The sequence below is a fragment of the Dreissena polymorpha genome, chromosome 14, assembly GCF_020536995.1.
Source record: "Dreissena polymorpha isolate Duluth1 chromosome 14, UMN_Dpol_1.0, whole genome shotgun sequence".
Lineage (NCBI taxonomy): Eukaryota > Metazoa > Mollusca > Bivalvia > Myida > Dreissenidae > Dreissena > Dreissena polymorpha.
In genome coordinates this window covers 17,892,348-17,902,351 of record NC_068368.1, presented here as the reverse complement: position 1 = coordinate 17,902,351, position 10,004 = coordinate 17,892,348, and the positions used below count along the sequence as shown (strand labels likewise).

General features: G+C 36.7%; 1 protein-coding gene across 1 annotated transcript; it reads left to right on the top strand.

Moving 5' to 3' along the window:
* The first annotated feature begins 4,485 nt into the window (after positions 1-4,485).
* On the top strand, positions 4,486-9,356 carry LOC127858445 (uncharacterized). The gene is made up of 2 exons (XM_052395618.1): positions 4,486-6,336; positions 7,437-9,356. Exons 1-2 carry the CDS (start codon positions 6,286-6,288, stop codon positions 8,430-8,432), a joined length of 1,047 nt encoding a protein of 348 aa, XP_052251578.1. The 5' UTR covers positions 4,486-6,285; the 3' UTR covers positions 8,433-9,356.
* The last annotated feature ends 648 nt before the right edge of the window (positions 9,357-10,004 follow it).

Genomic DNA, 10,004 nt, shown 5'->3' with positions numbered 1-10,004 from the left:
ATATAGAGATCGACTTCAATTCAACCAGTACTATTGAAAGCGTACAATGCACTGAACTAGTACTTCTTCGTGCATACGATGGACTGATCCAGTACTAAAGATAGCTTAAACTGCACCGACCAAGTTGTAAAGAGAGCATAGTTCGTACTGAATTAGTAATAAATCGAGCTTTAGGTGCCTTGAATCAGTACGAAAAAAAGAGGTTTAGAAACAGTACTTTTAGAGAGCATACTTTGCACTGAAGAAGTACAAAAGAGAGCTAGAGCTTTAGTTGCACTTAAACAGTACTTAAGCGAACTTTTGTTGTACTTAATTACAATTGAGTAATAACGAGTGCTTATTTTCCACTGAACCAGTGCTAAAGAGAGCTAATTTTGCACTGAAACAGCATTAATAAGAAGTTACACAAACCAGTATTAAACAGAGCTTAATTCGCATCGAATCAGTTTTAAAGAAAGCTTCAGTTAAAACTGAACCAGTATTAAAGTGTGTTGCATTGAACCAGTACTACACATAGCTTTAGTTGCACCAAACACATAATAGAGATTGATTTAGCTGCACTGAAAAAGTAATCAAGTTAGGTAACGTTGCAGTTAACCTGCACTAAGGAGAGCTAAAGTTGAACTGAACCAGTACTTAAGAGAGATTTAGTTTCACTGTAAAAAGTACAAACGATAGCTTTAGTTGTATTGTGACAGTAATATAGAGAGCTTAAGTTGCATTGAATATAACTTAAGAGAGCTTAAATTGTACTAAAACAGTACTAAAGAGGGCTTAAGCTGCACTGCAACAGTACTAAAGAAAGCTTAAGTTGTCCCGAACTAGTACTAAAGAAAGCTTAAAGACACACAACTTATTTGGCATAGTAAATTTAAGTATAAATAAGAAACATATTTTATCAATGCCAATTAGAATATTTATGGTGGTTACAAGGAAGAAATCCGTCTTTTACGCGCTTTTAAATTGAAAAATAATCGCGTTTGTAGAAATGGACGTATACGTCTAGAAATCTTACTTTCGGTTTTAAAAGCGGTACCGTTTGAAAAATAATAAATTATTTTCTAACGAGGCTATATATTTAATTTTATCTATGCCAATTAGAATATATCCGGTGGTTACAAGATAGAAATCCGTCTTTTTGCGCTTTTAAACTGAAAAATAATCGCGTTTGTCGAAATGGACGTATAGGTATAGAAATCCTACTTTCGGTTTAAAAGGCGGTACCGTTTGAAAAATAATAATAACTTGCTAACTAGGCTATAGATTAAATGACAATTTTGCACACTTTCACATTGCATCTATATGTATTGATTTAAATGTATTTCAATTCAAGGTCAGAGGCTTTAAGTTGCGCTGATCAACACTAAATAGAGCTTTAGTTGCACTAATACAGTACTAAAGATAGCTTAAGCTGCACTAAAACAGTACTTAAAAGATATTAAATTGTACTAAATAGTACAAAAGAGAGCGTAAGTTGAATGAAAACAGCACTTAAAGTGATAGTGTGCGCATCTAACAGTATATGCTATTTTTATAGTTGTCTCTCGCAACCGTTGTTTATTTTTGGTGTTTTCACTACATATACAATTATTTTTGATAATGTTTAAAGTGATATTAAGGGCATTTTTCACTGTTGAATTGAGCTAAAAAAAAATAACAGGTCAACAGAGTTAGTTAAAATGTGGTAACGGACAATTATCTGCAACTCATCTTGCTACCAGTTGTTTATAAAAATATATATTATATGCGATATTTTACATGACTGTACAGTCCTCTAAGCCGAGCGAAACTGTCTTTATTAGGATCGAGTTAGTGTTCGTGTGTCGTATGAACGAATCTGCACTTCAACTAAATTTAGATTCACCTCGTACATCGAATCATTTCTTTCGTCTGTCGTCAGTTGTGAAAACGAAAGTATGGTTGATATTCAAATGCACTATTTTTCTCTTTCCAGGATATTATTTTAGTATGATTATGCTGCATTAACAAATATAAGTGTATATGAAGTGAAAACACCAAAAATAAACAACGGTTGCAATAGGCACCTATAAACATAGCATAAACTGTTAGATGTGAATAATATCTCTTTAAGAGAGATTAAGTTGTATTGTAAAAGTACTCAATAGAGCTTTAGGTTGCACTAAAACAGTATTAAATACAGCTTAAGATGCACTAAAACAGAACTAAATAGAGCTTAAGTTGCACTAAAACAGTACTAAACAGAGCTCAAGTTGCATTAAAAAGGCACATAAGAAAGCATAAGTTGCACTAATACAGTACTAAAGAAAGCTTTAGCTGCACTAAACAGTACTAAAGAGAGCGTAAGTTGCACTAAAACATCACTAAAAATAGCGTAGGTTGCACTAATACAGTACTTAAGAGAGCTTAAGTTGCACTACAACAGTACTCAATAGAGCTTAAGTTGCACAAATACAGTACTAAAGAGAGCTTAATTTGAACTTAAACAGTACTTTAAAGGGCTCAAGTTGCACTTAACAGTACTTACGAGAGCTTTAGATGCACTAAACAATACTCAAGTGAGTTAAAGTTACACTAAACCAACACTAAAGACAGCTTATGTTGCAATAATTCAGTATTAAGAGAGCCTAACTTGCACTAAAACAGTACTATAAAGAGCTCAAGTTACACTAAAACAGTGCTTAAGACAGCTTAATTTGCAATTAAACAGTACTAAAGAGAGCTTAAGTTGAACTTATACAGCACTAAAGCGAGCTTAAGTTGCCCTAAACAGCACTAAAGAGACTTTTAGTTGCACTAATACAGTACTTAGGAGAGCTTATGTTGCACTAAACAGTATTAAAGAGAGCTTAAATTGAATAAAAAAACACTACTACAGAGAGCTTAAGTTGCATTAAAACAGCACTAAAGAGAGCTTAAGGTGCACTAAAACAGTACTAAAGAGAGATTAAGTTGAACTTTAACAGTACTTAAGAGAGCTTAAGTTGCACTAAAACAGTACTTTAGAGTGCTTTAGTTGCACTAAAACAGTACTCAAGAGAGCTTTAGTTGTACGGCGACAGTACTAAAGATAGCGTAAGTTGCACTGAACAGCATTTAAGAGAGCTTTAGTTGCACCAAACGAGTCCTGAAGAGGGCCTTAATTGTACTGAACCGTTCTTAAGAGAGCATAAGTCGCACTGAACAGTCCAAAAGAGAGCAAATGTTGAACTAAAAAACACGACTTTAGGCTTTGCAATGATCACAAAAATCGTCGACTCAGTTTTATATATGCTTGGTTCTATATAGTTACACTGCAAACTAAATACCTTTCTTGTTTCGGACAACACAATTTAAACTTTCTTCTTCATACAACCTCTTCTTCAGAAACATCTAGCAATATATAGAAACACTTCTCAGAGACTTTAAAACGGGAGTGATCATCTTTAAGATAGGATTATTTTGAAATTAAATAATAAAAATCATTCCATGTTGGCCGCATTAGGATTGTCGAAACATAAAATATAAAAAATACATAAAATAAAATATAAAAAATATCGTTTGATATTTTAAACGCACCTTGTTCCTTAAGATCTATTTCTTTTTTGGCCATTCGTTTAAACAACGATTTGGAATTCTGTCAAGTGTACTATAAAATACGATTGTCCACGCGGTTTATATTCACATATCAATTCGAATATGAGTAGTTGTTTGTCCGATAACACAATATATGACAGATTTTCTTTTAATTCTAACATTAATTTACTAATATTTTGATGAGAGGAAAGTACATCAAAATCCTTGACAGTTTAAAAATATTGCACATATTTTGTTTATGTTTGTGCGCGCAGTTATCGGGTGAAGAATATTGGATGGTTTGAGACTTCTAAAATCTAAACATGAAAAGTCATCAAGCCAATCCAACCACAACTATGCCAGTAATGTGTTTGAAATTGGGGTCCCTGAAAAATATGTTTTCAAACAGTCACTACGCACCTTTGAACGATGGAAATTAAAAGAATAAAACCTATAAGAAATGGGTCAAAACGGATTAATTATTTTAGTATTTGAGTAGTTTACTTTTTATTCATAAAATGACACGTAAAAATTACATTTCACACATCGACCAATCGAATTGGCGATAATTCAAAACATCATAATTTTTAATATTTGTCTATTAATGGGATAACCTGTCTATGTAAACATTCCACTGAAGGGTCAATTAATATGTTTCATTCATGAAGATAAACGAGTATTTAGCAGAGGACAGTTTTATTTTGCAAACCCTTCACAAACGTTGATATTTCGACAGCACGTTCCTATTAATTCACGTGGTAAGAGTCGATTTATTTTCAATAGTCACTACTTATCAGCTCTTTATGTAAACATTTAAATCTTTTCAAACAAATATAAATATTGTTTTCGTCGTTTGAGCACGTGCGAATTAGACGAAAACTACTTTCCCTTGTCAATGTAGTTTCCGATAGGTGGCTCTGTAAGAGAGCGTTTAACTCGTGGCCGAGTAACTCTGTTCAGTCATTCAGCGTTGGGATTGACTGATCGATACATGTGTTAATTTGCACGGGATAAACTTGCATATGAAAATGACCACGCGGTCTGGCGAAGAGTGTGCTTCTCAGGAAAATATGGACTTAAATAGTTCAATTAGGGAACTTTTAGTAGAAATGCGCGAACAGAAAAGAGAAATAAGTTCTCTAAAAGAAGAAGTTCGAGGGAATTCGCTTTCCGTGCGTTCTGAAGTTAAAAAATTGAAGACGGAACATGAACTAAAATGGCGATACGAAAGCAACAAAATTCAGCACGATTTCAATTCGGAATTGCACGAGAACATTAGCCAGGTGCTTTGGGCATTTGAAAACAACAAACAAGAGTACGCTCGCGAGCTAGTTAATGACGCTTGTGAACAGTTAAAGCGACGAAACAAGCTTATCCGTATAGCAGACACGTCTGAGGGCGGATGGGAGACGGTACGCCAATATGAGGCAAACCCCGTGGCTAGCGACTCGAGTGATGAATCAAGGATCAACAGAGCGGAGGCAAGAGCAGCAAAGAAGAAGAAGGCGAAGTCAAAGAAAAGTGTTAAGCCTTCCGCTACCGTCACTTCCGGAAGCTTGCCACGTGGCGGAAACACGTTTTCGTTTCCGGTGCAACAGCAGCGCTCAGGACCCATGCAGCAACTGCATTCTTTTCATCCCCATTATTTCAAGGGCAATGCAAGAGACGGAATTGGTCCCTGTTTCGCTTGTGGAGAAACCACCCACCTCAGACGCCACTGCCCCTACACCCGGCGGATCCCGCAGCTTGACGTCCCTTCCAAACAGTAGTCACAGACCGCAGAACCCGGTTATACCAGACGTAGATTTAAAAGATGAGTATTTATCGTTTACTGATAACTTTGCTAACAGTCAGGAAATATTTACTGACGACTATTATGAGTACGAACAAGGCCAGAAAGAAATACTGGTTAAAAGTAGATTAAAAAATCATGTGCAATTTTGGAGAGATATTGGAGCTAACCAATTCATTTTAGACACTATTCAAAATGGTTATAAAATTCCATTCTTTTCTTTACCAGACCATGTACATTGTCGAAACAATCGTTCAGCTTTATATGAAAATAATTTTGTGACTGAAGCTATAAAAAGTTTGTTAGATCGCGGTCTTATTGTGAAATGTACAAATGCTCCACACGTTGTTAATCCGCTGACAGTTTCTTGTAATAATAATGGTAAAAAACGGCTTATTTTAGATTTACGAAAGGTTAATCTTCATGTTTGGAAGCAATCAGTAAAGTATGAAGACTTGCGTTTAGCATTGATGTATATAAAAAAAAAGATTGTTGGATGATTAAGTTTGATATAACGTCAGCATATCATTTTGTGGATATTTTTCTGCCACACACAGATTATTTAGGTTTTGCCTGGGAAGATTATTCAGGTATTCTGGTCTATTACAAATTTTTGGTTCTTCCTTTTGGTTTGTCGTCTGCTTGTTATATCTATACAAAATTAATGAGGCCATTAATTGCAAAATGGAGAGGCGAAGGTAAAAAGATCATCATGTTTTTAGATGATGGTTTTGGCACCGCAGAGACATACGATAAGACAGTAATTATGTCACGGGAAATTAAATCAGATTTGTTGTTATCCGGCTTGGTGCCCAAAGTTGATAAATCATGCTGGGAGCCAGTGCAAGAACTACAATGGCTAGGATCTCAGTTAAGTACAGCTAATTTCACCGTGCGTATATCGGGGTGTAGAATCGATAAAGTTCTACAGACACTTAGATTTTTACAAACTTCGGACTATGTTTGTGTGCGAAGAGTTGCTAGTTTTGTGGGACAAATTATATCTATGGGTATAGTATTGGGAACTGTTTCTCAGATTATGACTAGGTGTTTGAGCATTGACATCCTTAAAGCAAAAACGTGGAACTCTTATATTAAGTTGTCTGAAGGAAGTAAGGTTCAACTTTCGTTTTGGAATGATCATTTACAAATTATAAATGTTAGAACATTGGCAATCAGTCATGGCTGTACTAGATTTGTTTATAGTGACGCTAGCAGCACTGGTTTAGCAGGGTATGAGGTCGAAATGCAAAGCGGTGTAGTGCACGACACGTGGTCGCCGTCGGAAGCGGCAAAATCCTCCACGTGGAGAGAATTGTGTGCTGTTTATAGAGTAATGTTGTCGCTTGAGCATGTATTGGTAAATCAAAGAGTTAAGTGGTTTACTGATAACACAGGTGTATGCAGCATTGTTGCTAAGGGCTCCATGAAGCCTGAATTACAAGATTTAGCGATGAAAATATTCGGGTATTCTTTAGTTCATTCTATTCATTTGGAGGTTGAATGGATACCAAGGGGAGAGAATTATGTGGCAGACTATTTGTCCAAAATAGTAGAAAAAGACGATTGGGGTATTTCCCCTTACATTTTGTCAATAATTCAGTCTTCATGGGGAAATTTAGAGGTCGATTTCTTTGCCTCGAAACATAACGCCAAATTACAGCGATTTTATTCTAGATTTTGGTGTAAAGAGTCTGAAGGAGTTGATGCTTTTACTTACCCATGGACGCATAGTTTTGGCTTATTTGTACCACCTATAATATTAATACCAAGGGTATTGCTTAAAATGCAATCTTGTGGGGCAAAAGGTGTTTTGATTGTCCCAGAATGGAAGTCGGCTAATTTTTGGCCTGTGATTTGGACAAGTGATGGACATTTTAAGTCGTTTGTAATAGACTATATGGAATTACCAACGGCAATAAGTTATTACATACCTTGTAAGAATGGTTCTGGGTTGTTTGGTGTTGAAAATCTTAAATTTCGCATGTTAGCACTTTTGATATCATTTGTGAATCATGAACATTGATAGTGTTGCTTACTGTTTGTAAATATAATGTGTTAAGTAACAAACTGTGTCAACTTTAGTGCTGTTACACATTTATTTTTTCAGAGATACGGAAGTGAAGTTGATGGCTTGCCAGAGGTCTTGGCGGAGAAGGTATTCTTGCTGCCCGAGTTGCTTAAAGTCACCAAAGCGGAAAACACGCACCTCAGTTACAAAAGGGGCTTCAATCGATGGCGTCGTTGGGGGTATGCTAATGGGCTTTCAAGCGGGGATGCCTTGCCCGCCAAGGCTTTTCAAGTTGCGCTATATTTAGCGTCAATTATACAAACAGCTAGTAGTGCAAGTCCGATTATAAATGCGTTCTACAGTATTAAATATTATCATGATTTATTTGATTATGTATCACCTACTGATTCAAGACTTGTCATTAATATGTTAGAAGCTGCAAAACGGCGTTTAGCGAAACCTGTGAATAAGAAAGAACCAATGACTGTTGATTTACTGCAACAAATGTACACACATATGTATGTTGAAAATGATGTTATGAATCAAAGATGTATTTGTATATGCATTTTATCATATGCTGGGTTTTTAAGAAGTGCAGAGGTACTAAAGTTGAGAAGGAGTGATGTTTGTATTAACAGTAGTTACTTAAGTGTATTTATTGAATCTAGCAAGACAGATAAGTTCCGTGAGGGAGCATGGGTGCTTATTGCTAGGACAGGCACACAGTTGTGTCCAGTAGTCAATTTACAGAAATACCTTACTTGGACAGATTTTTCATCGGAATCTGAATGTTACTTGTTTCGTCGGTTAAGTTCAACGAAATGTGGACATAGGCTCAGACAGGAAAACAAGCATTTGCCATATAGTAAATTTAGAGAATTGTTTTTGATTGCGTTTAAACCGCATGTTCAAGACATAAGCAAATATTGCCTTCATTCTTTGAGAGCTGGTGGCGCAACTGCTGCGGCTAATAATGGCATTCCTGACAGGTTATTTAAACGTCATGGTAGATGGCTGAGTGAAACAGCTAAGGACGGCTATGTTAAAAGCTCAGTTGATGAGAGGTTAAGGGTTTCAATGTCACTTGGATTATAACCATCAATGCATTTTATAATAAGCCAATTATTATTTGTACTATACTTACAAGCCCGTTCTTTTAATTCAGTCGGTCATACCAATGACTTACCAAAAAATATGTTGTATTTTTGTTGTTTTTCCCTATCGGGAGCGTAGTTGTAAAGGGAAATATTGTTTTCGTCGTTTGAGCACGTGCGAATTAGACGAAAACTACTTTCCCTTGTCAATGTAGTTTCCGATAGGTGGCTCTGTAAGAGAGCGTTTTACTCGTGGCCGAGTAACTCTGTTCAGTCATTCAGCGTTGGGATTGACTGATCGATACATGTGTTATTTTTTTATTTTGTTTTGAATAACAGTAAGAGTAACATTACAAACGTTATTGTTTAAAAGTGTAATCTACATGCTTTTTACCTTGGTACGAGCTAATTTTGAAATTCAGGAATGTGTTTTTTACAACAGGTCATGCGTTTATCCACATTACGTACGCATTTAATGTATTCAATTTATACATGTATACCAGTATCATAATAATTATTATTTATCCCACTGAGGGATTCAGTCTCCGGAAGAGACGATAGGCGTGGCTGCCTTTATAGTTGCTTACGAGGAGGGACTCGTGTAGGCATACAGTATGCCTGGTGATGTAGCAGTCTACGTTGATAGGCGTGGCTTCCTTTATAGTTGCTTACGAGGAGGGACTCGTGTAGGCATACAGTATGCCTAGTGTCGTAGTAGTCTGTTGATAGGCGTGGCTGCCTTATAAGTTGCCTACGAGGAGGGACTCGTGCCGGCATACAGTATGCCTGGCGTTGTTGTAGACTATGTTGTATGTTGTAACAAAGCTTTTGTGTGTATTCATGTTTTTTATGTATGTTTGATGACTATGAAATAGTAATACACGGTATCAGTCAGTCGGTCATACCAATGACTTACCAAAAAATATGTTGTATTTTTGTTGTTTTCCCTATCGGGAGCGTAGTTGTAAAGGGAAAGCAATCAAAAATCCTTATTTTTCATAGGATTGCACTTGGTAATACTCCTGTGCACACATGACGAAAGAAAGATTTAAAGAGGAGTCTACTTAAACATAATTAAATTTGTGTCTTACCAGAATGTGTAGCTACAACTACGGAATCCGGATAGGGCCAAGTTGAGTGTCAGGTCGACACGCGACATTCAAGCGACATTCTCTCGACGCTCTCTCGACGCGCGACAATCATGCGACAATCAATATTTGAGTGTCGCATATCGCGCTGGGTTTTAGAAACAAAATATCGCATAAAATCTTGACTGTCGACTGATTTGTCGCGCGTCGTATTGAGCGTCGAGAGAATGTCGCTTGCATGTCGCTTGAATGTCGTGTGTCGACCTTCGAGCGCGACACTCGACATTCTCTCGAGACATTCTCTCGACGCGCGACAAATCAGTCGACAGTCAATATGATATATCGCGAAAATGTCGCCTGTCGACCTAAAAATCACTAGGTCGACACACGACATTCTCTCGACGCACGACATTCTCTCGACGCTCAATACGACACTCGCGCGATATATCGAGAGAATGTCGCTTGAATGTCGTGTGTCGACCGGT

Coding starts and splice junctions, on each gene's coding strand:
- LOC127858445 (XM_052395618.1), top strand. CDS start 6,286: ATGTTTGTGTGCGAAGAGTTGCTAGTTTTGTGGGACAAATTATATCTA. Junction 6,337..7,436: donor GGGACAAATTATATCTATGG/GTATAGTATTGG, acceptor TTATTTTTTCAG/AGATACGGAAGTGAAGTTGA.